The 18,798-nt window shown below is 41.2% G+C and overlaps 1 protein-coding gene across 4 annotated transcripts in view; it reads left to right on the top strand.

The window, feature by feature from the left end:
* ACSL6 (acyl-CoA synthetase long chain family member 6) overlaps positions 1 to 18,798 on the top strand; it is a 93,806-nt gene that overhangs the window by 67,164 nt on the left and 7,844 nt on the right. For 3 of the 4 annotated variants that reach the window (XM_014051992.2, XM_014051994.2, XM_014051996.2), the window contains 9 exons: positions 367 to 399; positions 5,111 to 5,162; positions 7,332 to 7,405; positions 9,516 to 9,593; positions 11,036 to 11,170; positions 13,966 to 14,100; positions 15,277 to 15,372; positions 16,276 to 16,348; positions 16,884 to 16,972. In XM_014051992.2, the coding sequence (XP_013907467.2) occupies positions 367 to 399; positions 5,111 to 5,162; positions 7,332 to 7,405; positions 9,516 to 9,593; positions 11,036 to 11,170; positions 13,966 to 14,100; positions 15,277 to 15,372; positions 16,276 to 16,348; positions 16,884 to 16,972 (765 nt within the window). Of the gene's footprint in view, positions 1 to 366; positions 400 to 5,110; positions 5,163 to 7,331; positions 7,406 to 9,515; positions 9,594 to 9,654; positions 9,733 to 11,035; positions 11,171 to 13,965; positions 14,101 to 15,276; positions 15,373 to 16,275; positions 16,349 to 16,883; positions 16,973 to 18,798 lie in introns of all 4 variants that reach the window. The other variant, XM_014051993.2, reaches the window with a different exon arrangement.

Raw genomic sequence — 18,798 nt, 5'->3', positions numbered from 1 at the left:
TGTATGGAGAAGTCCCTGCCATTTTCTTGGCAAAGTTTTTTAGAAAGGGGTTTGCCTTTGAGTGATTCCTAGAGCTGAGTGAGAGGGAAAGGCCCAAGATCACTTAGCTGGCTTTGTGCCTAAGGCAAGACTAGAATGCTCAGTCTCCTGGTTCTAGCCTGATGTCTTAACCATTACACCAAAGTAGTACTCAGTTAATAATGTTTTAAAAAACCTAAATTTGATAAAACTGCTTTATTAGTCCAGTTTTGTCAGTATATCACAGCATGATGTAAGTTTAAAGAGGTAAACAGCAATAGTCAGGCCAGAGAACTGCTCACATATTATCACAAATACGAATTATGATTATTTTCTTGTATTCTTCAGAACTGTGGTCGGGAATTCTGGCATGCTCCTGTAGTGAGTATAATCCATCCTTTTCTATCTTTAGTATTTTCTCATAAACAAACGGCTAAATACACCATAAGCATTCAAGGAAAGAATGAAAATAATACAAGATTATCTGGGTTATTTGTTCACATTCCAAATTTAGTGGTACAGATGTTTTGTAAATTTTTCAATAAGCTGCTTATAAATAATACTTCAGGGATACAGGGAAACAGCATTTTAAAAAATGTTGACTGTTCATTCAGAAAAGAGACACCAGAATTGCCCAGCACATGAATGTTTTTATATGGAGAATTCCTGTATCTTCATGTGAGATATTTGCCATGTTCAGGACTAAAATAGAAAATAATTATGTGATGCTGTTTTCTACTGCCATGGGAGAATCTTACTGAGCAGAAGCTGGGTGTCTTGCTAGTATGAACGTCATGTGACAAACTTTTCTGTGCAGAAAAGGTCTGCTTTTGTGTGACTCTAACAGTTTATGATTTACAACCAATATGAGGATTCTGAGAAAAATGCTCCAAAAATTAATTATTGGATACTTTTTATATAACTGGATATTTGGCAGTACATGTTTTTGAAGTCAATCCATCAATCAGTGATTAGGAACAGAAAACACCAATGAGGTGAATTTATCTTATTCCCATACTTAATATTCCCTACTCTTCTCCCCACTCCACAAAAAACTGATATTACATCATTAGAATTTGGCATGTAAGTGGCTGAATTTTGGTTTCTGTAATCTTCAGGTAAAGGATTAACATAAGTGCAGAAATAAGAGTGGGAGATGTCTGCAAGATGAATGACTTCCATTCTTGTGAATAGAAGTTATTCAATTTGGTGATTCCAAGAACTTCCCCTCTGAATATTTTCATGAACAAAATGTAAGCTGAGAATTAAAAACAACAAAAACACAAAAAATCCAAACTGGATTCTGAAGGTATTGGGTCTCTGATATCTTATTAGCCCTATTCAGAAGTTTCCCTCACCTTCAAATCCAATGCTGAGATGGCAGTTTCACCCTCCAGAGTACATACAGAGGTACTCTAGTCTAGCCTCCCTCCCCCCCACCTCTGTGTGTTTGTGTGTGTGTGTGTGTGTGTGTGTGTGTGTGTGTGATTTGTGTACAATGCAGATGAAGACAGGATGACAGCCTCAGCATAGTTATCAGTCTCTGGATAAAGAATTTAGAATTTAGAATTTTATTAGAATTTGTAGGCCGCCCTTTTCCCTGAGGGGACTCAGGGCGGCTCACACAAAAACTGGGAAGGGGGGGAATACAGACAGTAGGACAAACATGTAATAAAATAGCAAACAACATACATTCATCATTCGGGAGGGGCAACTATCCTATCCCCAGGCCTGACGGGCGAGCCAGTTCTTTAAGGCTATGCGGAAGGCCTGGACGGTGGAGAGGGTACGGATCTCCACGGGGAGCTCGTTCCAAAGGGTCGGGGCTACTGCTGAGAAGGCCCTCCTCCTTGTAGTTGCCAGCCGACACTGGCTGGCCGATGGAATACGGAGGAGGCCTAATCTATGGGATCTTATCGGTCGCAGGGATGTAATTGGCAGAAGGCGGTCTCTCAAGTATCCAGATCCACTGCCATGTAGGGCTTTATGGGTGATTAATAGCACCTTGAAGCGCATCCGGAGATCAACAGGTAGCCAGCGCAGCTCGCGGAGGATAGGTGTAATGCGGGTGAATCGGGGTGCACCCGCAATCACTCGCGCGGCTGCATTCTGCACTAGCTGAAGTCGCCGGATGCTCTTCAAGGGCAGCCCCATGTAGAGCACATTGCAGTATTCCAGCCTAGAGGTCACAAGGGCCCGAGTGACTGTTGTGAGAGCCTCCCGATTCAGGTAGGGTCGCAACTGGCGCACCAGGCGAACCTGGGCGAACGCCCCCCTGGTCACAGCCGTTAAGTGGTGGTCAAATGACAGCTGTGGATCCAGGAGGACTCCCAAGTTGCGAACCCTCTCTGAGGGGTATAAAATTTGACCCCCCAGCCTGAGTGGTGGAATAGTAGCCAAATCTTTGGGAGGGAAACACAACAGCCACTCGGTCTTTTCTGGGTTGAGCACAAGCTTGTTAACCCTCATCCAGTCCATAACGGCCTCAAGGCCCCGGCACATCACGTCCACCGCTTCATTGAGTTGGCACGGGGCGGACAGATACAATTGAGTATCGTCCGCATATTGATGGTATCTAATCCCGTGCCTGCGGATGATCTCTCCCAGCGGTTTCATGTAGATGTTGAATAGTAGGGGGGATAAGACCGAGCCCTGAGGCACCCCATAATTTAGGGGCCTAGGGGACGATCTCTGCCCCCCCACTAACACCGACTGTGACCTGTCCGAGAGGTAGGAGGAGAACCACCGTAGCACGGTGCCTCCCACTCCCACCTCCCGCAGTCGTCGCAGAAGGATACCATGGTCGATGGTATCGAAAGCCGCTGAGAGGTCAAGGAGGACCAGGATGGAGGAATGTCCTTCATCTCTGGCTCTCCAGAGATCATCCATCAATGCGACCAAAGCGGTTTCTGTGCTGTAACCGGGCCTGAAGCCTGACTGGAAGGGGTCTAGGTAGTTTGCTTCCTCCAAGGACCGTTGGAGCTGGAAGGCCACCACCTTCTCAACAACCTTCCCCAGAAATGGAAGGTTGGAGACTGGACGATAGCTATTAAGAACAGCTGGATCCAAGGATGGTTTCTTCAGGAGGGGTCTCACCACCGCCGCTTTCAATGTGGCGGGGAAGTTCCCCTCCCGAAGGGAGGCGGTTACAACCGCCTGGATCCAGCCTCGTGTCACCTCACTGCAGTTAGTAACCAGCCATGAGGGACACGGATCCAGGACGCAGGTGGAGGTACTTACAGCTCTCATGGCCTTGTCCACATCCCCGGGGGTAACGTCCTGAAACTCAACCCAGAGCTGTTCTACTTGGTCCCCTTGCGCCTCGGCTGGAACTGCAGGGGTGGAGTCCAAGTCCGACCGAAACCGAGCAATTTTGTCCGCTAAGAATTGGGCATATTCTTCAGCTCTGCCCTGCAAGGGTTCCCCCGCCTCCCTTTTGTTCAGTAGGGAGCGGGTTATCCTAAACAGGGCGGCTGGACGGGACTCAGCGGATGCTACCAGGGTGGCTATGTGCGATCTTTTTGCTGCCCTAAGTGCCCTGGTGTATTCCCTGGTGCAGGCGGTTACCATTGCCCGGTTCGATTCGGACTTATCGGACCTCCAACGGTGCTCTAGGCATCTCCTCCGGCGCTTCATCTCCCGGAGTTCCTCGGTAAACCAAGGGGGTCTCCGGGATCCGCCACCTCGGAGGAGCCGCAGTGGCGCAATCCGGTCGAGGGCCTCCGACGCTGCCGAGTGCCACGCAGCAGCCAGAGTCTCCACCGGACTGTGGGCGAAAGTGTCAGGAATAACCCCAAGCTCTGTCTGGAACCTTAACGGCTCCATAAGACGCCTGGGGCGGAACCACCTGGTCGGTTCCTCCTCCCTACAGTGGGGGTTTGGCCTCCGGAAGTCGAGCCTCAGTAGGCAATGGTCTGACCACGACAGGGGTATGATGTCACTCCCCCTCAGACCAAGATCACAAATCCACTGCTCCGAGAGAAATACGAGGTCAAGCATGTGTCCCGCCGAATGGGTTGGGCCCCGAATTACTTGGGTCAAGCCCATGGCTGTCATGGAAGCCATGAACTCCTGCGCCCCATCAGAGTTTTCACCGAGCGACGGCAAATTAAAGTCCCCCAGGACCATCAACCTAGGGAACTCAATTGCCAGCTCGGCTACCGACTCGAGGAGCGAGGGGAGGGCTGCTGCAACGCTGTTGGGAGGCAGGTACGTTAGCAGCAGACCCACTTGACCCTTGAGGTCCAACTTTAACAGCAAAGACTCACACCCGACAATCTCCGGAGCAGGGACCCTACGAGGAACTAACGACTCTCAGATAACAGCGGCCACACCCCCACCCCTTCTCTGGGCTCTCGGCTGATGCAGCACCTGAAAAGGATGACTCCCTGTCTATGCTGTCTTACAAAAAGGGATGCCAAGGTGTTCTTTAGGTTCCGTCCAGCTCAACCCCAAATAAAGGTGCATACCATAAAGTCTTCAACCCCAATTGGGATTGGTAACTCCATTGCTAAATGATGTGGTTGAAGCAAGACATCACATGACCATGATGCACTTACAATCTCATTGTGAAGTGCTTAAATCTCAATCACATGACTGTGGAAACCCTGCAACAGTTGTAAGTGTAAAATTTTGCTTTCTCTGTGCCATCATTTATAGTGATATCTTGGTACTCAGTTGCTTTCAAACTCATCAGATTTGGCACTCAATGCATTTTGATGCAAAAAGTTTGTCCCAATACTCATTGTTTGTTTGGTACTCAACACACAAGCTAGAACTTGTTGTTGTTGACTGCCTTGTGACTCATTACATTATTCCTTATGGGAAAAATGGTTTGGTGCTCATCAATTTTGGAAGTCGTCCCGGAAACAATTAATGATGCATTCTGAGGTACAACTGTAGTTTGAATGTTCACTAAATAGGACAGTTGTTAAGTAAGGTCTATCTTTATTTTGAAACAGATTTTTTGGGGGGTGGGGATGAGCAACATCCTATGGAAATCATTGCATTAAAATGATAATATTATTTCTGTTTTTGAAACTGATAAATCTGATGCAAGAAATTGTATTTCTTATTCTTATGATTTTTTTAGCCTCCTCGCCCAGAAGATCTATCAATTGTCTGCTTTACTAGTGGTACCACAGGTAAAATGTATCACTTTAATGCTGATAAAATTTTGCATAAATGTAGTTTATAGTTTAAGTATTTTTGATCCATTTAAAATATTTGTAAATAGAAATGTATACATTTTAATTTTGATTATTTTTACATATTTTATAATATTTGGGGGGATGGTGATACAAAAACATAATGGTATATATAAATGCAAAATGCTTATCACCCTGACTGATGACATATATTTTGAAAAGTTAAAACATTTATACTGGTAAATAGCTGGTTAAATTCACGGATTGAATGACTACTTGGCCCATTGTGAATTTAACTTCAGGTCCAGTGGATATTAGAATTAAAATCTTGTATTCTGTTTTTGTATTCAAAGTTCTTTGAACTCTGCCTAGAGTGACTTTACTAAATATCTCCCATGTTGATCTTTTATTTTACTTTTATTTTACTTTTATTTTACTTCATTATTTTTTACTTGGAACAATATGTATAGCAATTGCAATTTCCAACCAGTTTGAAAGTAGCAAGGTATCTAAATATCCCATGGACAGTCAAATACATGAGGAATGAAGGGTTATTTCCTTCACAGTAAAAATGTATTTCCCGAAATATTGGAATGTTAGCTACTTGGATCTTGATAATGCTAGTTCTGATCACTGCGATTTGATTTATTTAATTTGACAAATGAAAAATCATATACGTGGCTTTTTCTCACACTATGGTAGAATGTACTTAATTCAGATATTTTCATTAGTTCTTTTCTAAATCTATCTGCTTTGTTATTGAGGTATAGATTTGGAAAATTATTCTTTTACCTATTTGCAGCAAAAAAAGATCTTTAGAAAATAAAATCGGAAAAAGCCAAAGACAAATGTCATATATTTGGATTTTTAAAGCACATTTCATTACCTCTCCTTTTGAAGAAATGTCCTTGGTTGGGAGCAATAATCTTGCCATCCCTACTGACCCTGAAATACTACATTTATTTAATGCATTTCTTCATACTTTCAAGCCTATAAATATTTGAAGGAAAATATCTTGGTTGCTGTCCATCAGATAGCACTAGGAGAATTGGCTGTGGTTGTACTGACAGTGGTGTGGAAAGATTGCATTAAGTTCCAGGTTGTTTACAAAGTTCTTACACAAATCAACATTTGAACCCTGGTAGAAGTTGATTGTTTTCAAAGATAGCTCTGAAACAAACAACGTGATTTCAAATATGTTATGCTTAAAATGTGACTGGTTATAATAAAGCATCCTCAGTTTCATCTTAAAAGTTTGTGCTAGTCTCATACTGAAGGAAAAGGGAATTGGCAAAAAAGAAGAAAAGAAAACAAGCATCAGAGAAATGATGGGTGGATCTGCCTCGGGATCCTTGTTTAGCATCTTCTACCAAATTGGGTGTGTTTTCCAAAGAATTATCATGGTAGAAATGTTGTCCTTAAATGAGGGGCAGAGATGGCAGCTGTTCTTTCCTAAGGTAGATGATGAGATTTCACTGTTAGTTCAGTGAGGGGAAAGCTTATGGGAACCAAGTTTCGACATCTGAACAATAATTGTTCCTAGGAAATATCGGACAGGGTCCCTGAAAGTGCCTTTTGTGTGTATATGAAGTGACTTATTTGATTGACCCATCTTTCCTTCACTGATACTACAGCAGTGAAAACGGTTCCACCACAAATGCGCGGACAACAAAAGCGCGCCTGACTAAACCGCGGTGTCTAAAGCGTGGTGACAAAACCGCACAACGAATTAGCGACTAATTAGCCCTAAAGCGCGCCAACAAAAGCGTGCCGACAGAAGCGCGCTGTAACGTAACCCTCAACCTTACCCTCAACCTAACCCTAACCCTAAACCTAACTGTAAATCTTACCTTAAATGAAATCATGCTTCGGTCGGCGCGCTGTTGTCGGCGCGCTTTTGAAATCGCGGTTTTAGCGCTGCAGTGTTGTCGGCGCGCTTATGACGTTCGCGCTTTTGACGGGTCACGGTGAAAACTTCTTAAACTGTAAGTGCTAAGTTGGCATTTAAAGACTGACAATGCACATCCTGTCAAAGACCAGTTCATATTAGCAAATAAGAAATTTTTTTTGAAAGAATTATCTGTGGTACTGGCTTTTTTGCCCACGTTCCTTAGCTGGTAAATGTGAACATTTATTTGATAAGATTCTTCTTCCTCCATTTTCCAGGTAACCCAAAAGGTGCTATGCTGACTCATGGAAATGTGGTGGCTGATTTTTCAGGTTTTTTGAAAGTGACAGAGGTGAATACTCTATTTACTTTAAAACCTGACAACAAAATGAGCTATATAATTTTGGAAATAGAAACACCTACAAAATAGGAAACTGTCTTAGGAGACTGTTTGGGAGTCATGAGTGTAATTTCCAATGCCATTGGTTTAAGTGCTGAATTAATGCTAGTAGCAAAAAATCCAATGATGATTTTTGAATTTAAAATATTTTTTTCCTAGCAAGAAGGGTGGGTAAACAAACAAACAAAGGATCATTCCGACTTGAGGCTTGGGCATGGTTCAGGCAGATACACCGAAATCAGTGTAACTATAGTTAACATTGCCTTAAAACTTGAGTTACTTTGAGTGGTCTTTTTGAAACATGATTAAATTTTGATCTAGTGTAGAAAGCAGTTTGGGGAAAAGAAAATGGATTTAGAACCATAACCATGAAATGTTGCTGGCCACTTCAAGAATAGGTATACTGTAAGTCTTCATTTTTTTAAAATGGGTCAGAGAAATTTAGATGTTACTTTTTCTCATGCCAGCTCTTTCAGCTCCCAACTGATAATGGTCTTTCTACAGTGATCACTATGAGCACCTTAATGCGCAGTGTACATAAACTGATTTTCTGCAATAGAAAAATACATTTTAAAAAATATTAGACATTTTAAAGAAAAAATAAAAATGGAAAGGGAGTCAAAAAGGGTTAATAAAGGATCTGTGTAATTTAAAGCATGGAAGCATGAACAGGCACCCAAAAAGCAAGATAGCAAGGTTAATTTTATAACATGATATTAAAAAAAAACTTGGAAGGATTCCCATGCCTTTAATGGCTGACTGATAAATAGAATTTATTTGGCTATGAATTTTGTGTTATATCCCATCCTCATAAAAGCATCACATGCTATATTCTGTTTATGACTCAGAGATTGCCTTATGCTAATTGGGTTCAATCAGATTAACTGTGTTTTATTAAACAGGCTGCAGTGGCCTTGTTGAGACATACTACTTAACTATTATGGATGGATTCACATAGTGCACTAAGCCAGAATGAAACCCAATGTAAACCACTACTTAACTCCAATTATCCAGGATTTCATAGGAACCCTTTTCAGCCCTATCTTGATATGTGACTGATCTGTCACTTGTACATTACAGCTGATCCTGGGGATCAAACAGTTATTATAGGCCACAGATTTCCTTCTACTAGAGGATAAGTCTTGCAGTTTGATATTGTAATTGTCCAAATGCTAGCTGTTTTATTTCATTTTATTATTTTATTTCATTTTATTTATTTATTTATTTATTTTATTATTTATATGCCACCTACTCCCTATTAGAGTGACTCTGGGTGGCTTGTGCTAAAAAGGGATCTTATTATCTTAATAATAATGTTTCAGTAAATAAATAGATGGAAGTTTCTATAAATAAATGAATATCCTGTCCTTCCATTACAAATAGCGTGTCTGCTAGGTAAATGGTTTGACTTGGTCTAGAATATGTTCCTAACCCATGTGGATGTCGACATTTGAACATGTGGCTTAGTAATTGGTCAATTTTATTGAAAATTGTTTAAAAAAGGTACTTCTTTGGGGAAAACTCCAAGCAGTAAAAGTATCTGAAGTGTTCTTGGGAACGGGCATTTTGAGTTGGCATCAGAGATGCTTGAATAGTCTCAGAACATACCTGCCCAGGTGTCTGGAGAAGATCAGGGGGAGGGGGGCTGAAGGATAAAACATGTGCCATGATGCAAACTCAGTTCCTTCCATAATTACACAATTGCGTAATTGTCATGATGCAAATATGAAAGGGCAGGATTTGTGTCAGTGATAGATAATATGATGCACACATTGTTATTTTGGTTGCTGTGATTAGGAACGGACACCTTTGGTGCCCTGTACAGTGGAGAGAGCTCTCTGCATTACATCCTTGTGTTACTTACCACTCCTGCTAACATAGCTCCATTGGTGTCGTGGCCTAACGCATTATTTCAAACACTGTTCTCTTTTCTCACATAATAATCTCTACCCCCTTTTGCTCCTCTTGGTGCCATTTTTCTTTTTATTGTTTTATGACTTTCTTGTTGTGTCTTCCTGTCAGTGTTTCTTTCCTTTCTGTCTCCCATGCCCTTCATCTGCAGAAAGTGATCTTTCCGAGACAGGACGATGTACTCATCTCGTTCCTACCTTTGGCTCACATGTTTGAGAGAGTGATACAGGTAAGAATCTGCCTAGACTGACCAGGCCTTGTGGGGCTCCCTGTTGTGTTTTTTTTTCCAGAGTCAGTGGTCTCCTACATATGAGGATGTACACATTTCCTATTTGCCTTTAGCACACATGTTTGAGCGAATGGTACAGGTAAGGCCTCAGTGTCAGTGGAAGCCAACATTTTCTCCTCCTGAACAATAAAAAAGGGATGACTAGGCAATGGGATGGCCCAGATGTGCTACTTGATCAGTGTTTTTCAAACCTAGCAACTTTAAGATGTTTGGATACCAACAAGCATGCTGGCTGAGGAATTCTGGGAGTTGAAATCCACACATTTCAAAGTTGCCAATATTGAAAAACACTGTATTGAATCATAGTATAGCATTATAAGAAGGACTCACCTATGCCTGGCTTCACCCATGCCCTATCCAGAGGTGGGTTCCGGCTGCTGCTACTGCCGGTTCGCTCAGGGATGTGCTTTGCGTGCACACATGCTTTGCGTGCATGCACAGTACTAAGAAAAAGCTGTGCATGCACAGAAGCAAAAAACAAGATGGCACCGCCTATGGCACCACCGAGAGAACTGGTTCATGGGCGTGGCAGGCCGAGTTACTACCTACTTGGCCGAACCAGTAGGAACCCCTACCTCTGGCCCTATTCTATTCAACTCATGAAAACAAACCATCTCCACAAACTGTAGCTTAAAGCTCTTTCCACTAATTATAGTGACAATTATCCTTAATTTAAGATTCAGAAACATGCTTAATTGGACTTAATTTCCCAACTGCCTCAAGGTTGCCTGAGCCTTTCATCCTTCCGAGGTGGGCAATGAGGTGCCAGATTGTTGAGGGCAATATGCTGACTCTGTAAACTGCTGTAAAGGGGGCTGTAAAGTACTGTGAAGCAGCATATAAGTCTAAGTGCTATTGCTATTAATCTAAAACAGAAGGTGATTTTGTCCCCCTTGAATCTAAGAAGAATATTAAAGAGAAACTAGGTTCTTTCTGCATAGTTTAACCATGGTTAAAAATTACTTACAGCATGGAATGAACTACTACCTCTCTTCCAAAGACTGTCTTTCCTGAACTTCACAGCTAGTTGTTTGCCCTACAACTAGTGCTGAATTTTTTAATGGAACTTAAAATATAGAGTGGATAGCCATCAACCATCTTGGCTGGCTTTCTGAGTATTGTAAGGTAGCAAATCTTGGATTCTTTAATAGAATATCTGCCCCCTAATGGTAGAACAGAAAACACTTGTTCTGTTATGCACATGACATGGCCAAGACTATTGTATAGTCTTATGAGAAGTTATTTAGTAGTGACTTTCTGGTATCATCAATAAGAAAGATGCCTAAGGAGTAGTATATGGGTTTGATGTGGGGCCTATTGGCACATTTGGGGCCTATTGGGTAAAAACAGGAACTAATTTGTTTCCTTTTCCTTCGTTACAGTCTGTAGTGTATTGTCATGGGGGTCGAATTGGCTTCTTCCAAGGGGATATTCGCTTGCTGTCCGATGACATGAAAGCTCTGCGTCCCACCATCTTTCCTGTTGTACCAAGACTACTCAACAGGATGTACGATAAGGTACCATTTGTGTTGGCAAATTAAAGGGAAAAAATGATCTTATCTAATAGTTAGGACTTCTTTCTTTTCTTAAATTCATTGGCTGCTGCATATTTAACATTTACGTAAGGCAGTGTACTTACTCAGAATGCTCTACCAGAAATTTGCAGTGGAATAGTATGTTCCATTTAAATGTATTTAGCTACCCGAATGCTTGTTAAGTTGAATGGTATTTTTATGAACAAAAGAAGTGCAAAATATTCTATCTGCTGTTTGAACATTGATTTTGTTGAAGTATGAGTTTGGCCTCAGGAAAAATCTGTCATGTAAGCAGCAGAACCATCAGGATAATTATAACAAAAAGAATTTTAAACAGAGCAATTACTAGAATGAAATTAATTAATATAAGAATTTGTCCACTTGAATCACTCCATTAATTGAGAAGGCTAAACTAATGGATCTTCATACTATAGTCTAAAGGACTGCTACATTTTTGTTCCAAAACAATTCCTGTGTCTTTTTAAAATACATAAGAAATAGTCTAATTATTATAATATTGCAATAGGTCTATAGTATGAGGTGCTTTTCTATTAGATTGCAAATGAAATTTTATTTTTTACTTATTTATTTTATTTATTTTATTGTACACCACCCAGAATCCCTTTTTGAGGAGATGGGAAGTTCACAAATGTGATAGATAAATAGATGGGTGGATGGATGGATGGACAGACGGACAGACTTAAATGATATGAGGGTTATAATCTGGATGACCCTGTTTCTTCTTACCTGAGTTTTAGTGTTGCTCGCAGGACTTCCCAGAAGTCTGGTTTGATTTCTGTGGCCACTATTGCTCAGGGTTTGATCTAAGCTGGGGGGCCAGAGGCTCCAGGTTTTCTATTTTACAAAAAGTGTATTCCTCTCTTCCACATACACTTGTCTAAACATTATTGGAGATATGTTTTATATGTATGCAGAGCACAATTAGTAGCTCGGGAAGACTTTGGCTTCACAGTGTTGGCCTCAGCACTGCTTGGTTTCTAGCTCTGTGCTTGTGTCTCAATAGGAGCATGCAGGCAGTCTTCTGGCTACCACCATAGGCTGACTGGACTGCATCCTTACTAGGGGATGGGGAATGATACTGAAGTCGGTGGAGGCACCAGCAATGCTTGGGTGTGTTTATTAGGGATGCCGTACCGTTTTACTTGTCACATGGTAACAAAAGCAGCATCGTGTGACTAGCTCAATCCATACAGGCATCTATGGGACATCATGGCAAAGGACCAAAAGGGGTGGGGCTTGTATTGGGACAGCAGAATACCATTTGGTGGTACCGCTTAAGATTTTAAGCAGCAAGGTACTTAGGATAATTAGGAAAATATTTTTTATCTACACATGCCGAGCTCTTGCAAGCATCATTAGATAGTAATAACATCATCACCATCATTATCAAATGCTACTATCTGATGGATGTTTCTTTGATAACACCCAGGAAGAGAGTCGGCCCTCTAATGGCAATCTTTGGCTATCTTCTCTTTAAAATAAAACAAATACTCCATTGCACCTTAGGCTATTGTTCAATATTATTTTAGCCTGCATTTTAATGTACTTGTTATTGCAGTATGTTCGTATACAGGTAGTCCTCAACTTACAACAGTTCATTTAGTGACCGTTCAAAGTTACAACGGCACTGAAAAAAGTGACTTATGACCATTGCAGTATCTCCATGGCCACATGATTTACATTTGGATGCTTGACAACTGACTCACATTTATGATAGTTGCAGTGTCCCAGAGCCATGTGATCCCCTTTTGCAACCTTCTGACAAGCAAAGTCAATGGGGAAGCCAGATTCACTTAACAATTGTGTTACTAATTTAAGAATTGCACTAATTCACTTAACAACAGTGGCAAGAAAGATCATAAAATGGGGCAAAACTCACTTAACAAATGTTTCACTTAGTAACATGAATTTTGGGCTCAATTGTGGTCGTACGTTGAGGGCTACCTGTATACAAATACATAAGCACTTGACAGGCAATATATAGTTTTGTAGAATGATTAATGCAACATAAATGAAGTTGACTTCAGTTCTTTACTCTTTTTGTATGTGAAACTGTATAAAATAGGATTCTAGTGATTTATCCTGAAGAGTTGGCATAATTGCTGCCTTAGATGACAGTAATAAAAATAAAGATCAGCCACAATTGGCTTTTAAGAGGTGAGAATTTCTCTGCAGTTACCAGATGCCTCTTTATTCTGTTGCTATAATTTCCCAAATAATTACATAAAACCATGCCAAACTAAACAACTAGAAATTCTCAAAATATCTTAACCTCCATTTAAATTTCAGTCACTTAATTTCCTTGTAGAATGAAGATAAATAGAGCATAATTCAAAGAATAATAGATTAGCCTTTTCCTAACAGCTTTATAGCATAGCTACCATTGATTCCAGAAATTGTATACAACTAATGACAATTGTGAGAGTCAGTTTGGTCTAGTGATTAAGGCAGGAAATTCCATGAGTTCTAGTCCTGCCTTAGACACAAAGCCGGCTGAGTCACTTTGGGCCAGTCACTTTCTCTCAGCCCTAGAAAGGGAGCAATGACAACCACATCTAAATAAATTTGCCAAGAAAATTGCAGGGATTTGTCTGCAAAGTTCAAGAGCATTGGATACGATTGAATCAAAAGGGAAAAGAAGACATTTGTAGAGTCATGTCTGCTTATACAAGTAATACATTTGCTTCTTGTCAATTTTTTTCTGTGAAAGTAACATTCCCTTGCCTTTCTCCTTGTTTTTTTGTACCTCTTCGTAGATTTTTAGTCAAGCAGACACTCCTGTGAAACGCTGGCTTCTTGAATTTGCTGCTAATCGTAAAAAAGCAGAAGTTCAAAGTGGAATCGTTAGAAATGACAGCATATGGGATATATTATTCTTTAACAAAATACAGGTAAGGCTTTATTAAAAACTTGGTCTCGTGAGAGTCACTCACAATAGGGATGCAATTTACCCTGAATGTTTCTCAAGGCATTTAAAAAAGCTAGCTTAAATGTAGGGATGGGTGAAGCCCTGAGCATATACTGAATTCAGGAGATAAAAATGGGAAAATAGCTTGGTTATAATCAAGTCATTTTTTTCCTTTGGTGCAAACTTGTTGAACAACGTTGCCTGTGGGGGAGAGGGGCATCCATACTCTGTGGAAACACCTTGTAATGAGGGTATTGGAGAGTTAGCCAACCTAACTAATTTCACAGAAGTAACCCTTCAAGTTAAATACGTCTTCTACTTGCAAGCAAGGCCTAAATATTTCAAACCAAACATTAAAAAAAATAATTTTAAGACCAAGAGAAACAAAAAGGGAATATTTGTTTGTATTTTTAAACCTGTTCAATTATTAAGATCAGTAGTAGAGGTGCTTTAGAAGATGCCTCGGGCTGCCCCAAAACAGCTGTGAGTGCAGAAAAAAGGGCTTTCTTCTATATGGACCTCACGCTCAGGAATGTTCCCCTCAGGAAAGTGGATTTAGTCCTTATTTCCTGAGTATTTAGGAAAGTGGCAAGACTCATACCCTGTATTAAGATTCACATTGAGTATGTTGATTTTAATTGTATTGGTTTTATTGTCAATGAGATTTATAGAGACAGCTATACAAATCTGAGGCCACATAAGCACAAGTTATCTTGCAAGCAGCAACTAGCAGTCCCTCTTATGTATTAGACATTAGTTAATCAACATGAACAGACCTTTGCCTTTGTACATTGTGGACAGTCACACCATCCCTGCAGACATCTTTCTTTTAATTATTTTATTAGCAGGGCTTATATACCACTCCAGTTAAATGTGGCTCTGAGCAGTGTATACACCGCGATCCAGCATTAAGATTCAGAGAAGCCTAACAAAACAGAAAACCTAAAACCAACTCCCCCACCATTCTTGGTGCCAGAGCTTCTGTAGTCACATATTTATCAATGTTCCCTGCAAAAGCCTTTTTGAAGGTCTGAAAGAATAGCAAAGATGGGATTACCTTTGTGGGGAATAGGGTTGCTTATATGGAGAATGTCATTTTTTAAGTAATAAATGATAAGATGATACTATGTTGTACTTCAAAATTGTGTTCGTCTAACAGGCAAGCCTGGGTGGTTGTGTTAGGATGATTGTTACTGGAGCTGCTCCTGCTTCACCTACAGTTCTGGGTTTCCTTCGAGCGGCATTAGGATGTCAGGTAGGAATTACTAAAGGAATATTCAGATGTGCCTTTTCTGTAATTCTACCTAAGAGTGAGGTGGGGATCAGATACATTCATAATAGAAATTGTCACTAACCTAACAAGATCAGTCTCTTATAAGAATATGTTTTATAAGAACCCTAGGAAAGGCCAGATTTGATATTTTTTTTCTCTGTCTTAACTTTAGCCAAACTAATGGCTTGGATCATTACAGCATGGAGCTAATTATTATGGCAGTTGCCATTTTTCTAGCTTCCAGTTTTGCCGACTAGCTACCATCTTGAAATTATCTTTAATTTAAATTCAAGACCCTTGTTGTTTTAATGTTTTATACTGCATTTTATTCAGTGTTTGTAAGCCACTTTGAGCAAGATGGGCGGCATACAAGTTTGATAAATAAATCTGTGTTTCCCAGATGGATTGTCTACAAGCCAAGCTTTTTCCACAGGATTTTAATATGATCACTTTCCTTTATTTAAGTAGACACATATTCAAACCCAGAGGTTCAAGGACATCTTGGACCCAGACTGACAATGCTCTCTTCCTTTCTTTGCAGTAATAAATATTTCTTCCTTAGCCCAAGCAGAGCTTACAGCATTAGCCCTCAGAAATGTTGCAATTGGTGGCTATTAATAATTCAGCTCTCAGCCACTTAATTTTTTTCCTGGCCTAGCAACAAAATCCAAAAACCTTTCCCACTCCACTTTCTTAGTTTATAATAAGAAAGAACATTAGCCACCATTTATAATTTCTTTATTTCAAGAACCAAAAGTTTGGCTCATACAGGATTCTGAATGATAGAATTTCCCCTTCTGAGCACAGCAGAGAATTTCTACTACTTCCAGTTTTTAAATTAAACACTAACATTAGTGTCTTGTTTAAACAATGTTTCTTTGACAGGTTTATGAAGGCTATGGTCAAACAGAGTGTACAGCTGGGTGTACCTTCACCACTCCGGGAGATTGGACATCAGGTAACAACGAGGCAGGAGCTTCATAAAAGACAGGTGAATGTGGTCATGTAAGGTTGAAAGCACCAAGACCAGAATCCTAAAACATGCTGGCCTGCAGGACAATTATCTATTTAGGCTGCTTCTGATTCTTTTAATATCCTCTGCCAAACAGGCAAGTTCTTTTTAAAACCAATCAATAATTTACCTCCGGTGGAAAGTATAAGTAATGTTAAGCAAAATGCTGTTATGTAAATTTCTGTAATCATAGCTTACTGGGATTCTAGCTTCAATATTTGTGATAAATTGCAGGTCTATTTCTGTACTGTTTCCCCCCTTTTTGGGGAGAGACAAACCATGGGTGTATAGGCTGCTCCCTCTACCAATCTCACTGTGAGATACTGTGATTTTGTAATTAATTTTTTTCACTCAATTACACATACCTGACTTCACTAATATGCATATTCATTAATATGCAGATAGCTATGTGATAACAATCTGCTGTGGCTTTTACTTTTTTAAGAGAAGAAAACCACATATTTCTTAATTTGATTTTCAGGCCACGTCGGAGCACCTCTGCCTTGTAATTTAATTAAACTGGTGGATGTTGAAGAATTGAATTACTTTTCTTCCAAAGGAGAGGGAGAGGTAATATGTTTGTACAGTATTGGTACTTCTTCATTTCTGTTTCTTAGCTACAGATTTAAACGCACCATTTTTATAAATAAGAGCTATAGAATAGGAACCAAAATAGAGCATTTCAAAATATGTTCCATTAAACTAGGAAAAGGAAAAGGAATTTGCTAGAAGTAAATCAAATGGTCAAGCCATGTACTTAACATTCTTTTTTAAAGGTTTTCACGATCCTCTTGATAGTAACAAGAATGTTCCTAACCGATGCAGGAGGGAACATGGATTGCTCACTGCAATATTAAAGCACTCTAAGTTTTAGGGTGGCCTATTATATCTTCCTGCATTAATGAAAATCAGTCCTTGCAAGTTTTCTTATTGTAGTGCAGTGTTTCTTAATTTCTTTTCTCACTGCACTCTTTCCACTTTTAAAAATTATGGAGGATCCTCAAAAGAGCTTGTGTTTGTATGAGATTTATTAATATTTACCATATTAAAATGTTTAATTGATAGATTTGGTTTTTGGTTTTGGTTTTATTAGAATTTGTAGGCCGCCCTTTTCCCTGAGGGGACTCAGGGCGGCTCACAGAAAACCAGGGAAGGGGGAATACACATTAAGATGACAACATATAATAAAATAGTAAACAACATACATTCATCATTCGGGCGGGGTAAGAGTCCTTATCCCCAGGCCTGGCGGGCGAGCCAGTTCTTCAAGGCTGTGCGGAAGGCTGGGACGGTGGAGAGGGTACGAATCTCCACAGGGAGCTCGTTCCAAAGGGTCGGGGCCACTGCTGAGAAGGCCCTCCTCCTTGTAGTTGCCAGCCGACACTGGCTGGCCGATGGAATGCGGAGGAGGCCTAGTCTGTGGGATCTTATGGGTCGTAGGGAGGTAATTGGCAGAAGGCGGTCTCTCAAGTATCCAGATCCACTGCCATGTAGGGCTTTATGGGTGATTAACAGCACCTTGAAGCGCATCCGGAGATCGACAGGCAGCCAGCGCAGCTCGCGGAGGATAGGTGTAATGCGGGTGAATCGAGGTGCACCCGCTATCACTCGCGCGGCTGCGTTCTGCACTAGCTGAAGTCGCCGGATGCTCCTCAAGGGCAGCCCCATGTAGAGCACATTGCAGTATTCCAGCCTAGAGGTCACAAGGGCCCGAGTGACTGTTGTGAGAGCCTCCCGATTCAGGTAGGGTCGCAACTGGCGCACCAGGCGTACCTGGGCGAATGCCCCCCTGGTCACAGCCGTTAAATGGTGGTTGAATGACAGCTGTGGGTCCAGGAGGACTCCCAAGTTGCGGACCCTCTCTGAGGGGTGTAAAATTTGACCCCCCAGCCTGAGTGTTGGAATATTGGCCAAATCTTTGGGAGGAAAACACAACAGCCACTCGGTCTTTTCTGGGTTGAGCACAAGCTTGTTAGCCCTCATCCAGTCCATAACGGCCTCAAGACCCCGGCACATCACATCAACCGCTTCATTGATTTGGCACGGGGCGGACAGATACAATTGAGTATCGTCCGCATATTGATGGTATCTAATCCCGTGCCTGCGGATGATCTCTCCCAGCGGTTTCATGTAGATGTTGAATAGTAGGGGGGATAAGACCGAACCTTGCGGCACCCCATAATTTAGGGGCCTTGGGAACGATCTCTGCCCTCCCACCAACACCGACTGCGACCTGTCCGAGAGGTAGGAGGAGAACCACCGTAGCACGGTGCCTCCCACTCCCACCTCCCGCAGTCGTCGCAGAAGGATACCATGGTCGATGGTATCGAAAGCCGCTGAGAGGTCAAGGAGGACCAGGATGGAGGAATGTCCTTCATCTCTGGCTCTCCAGAGAT

The sequence above is a fragment of the Thamnophis sirtalis genome, unplaced genomic scaffold (genome assembly GCF_051295495.1).
Source record: "Thamnophis sirtalis isolate CommonGarterSnake01/CBP01778 unplaced genomic scaffold, rThaSir2_p1.2 scaffold_3, whole genome shotgun sequence".
Lineage (NCBI taxonomy): Eukaryota > Metazoa > Chordata > Lepidosauria > Squamata > Natricidae > Thamnophis > Thamnophis sirtalis.
Note: the sequence above shows the minus strand (reverse complement) of the source record. Positions and strands in the feature narration are given on the sequence as shown.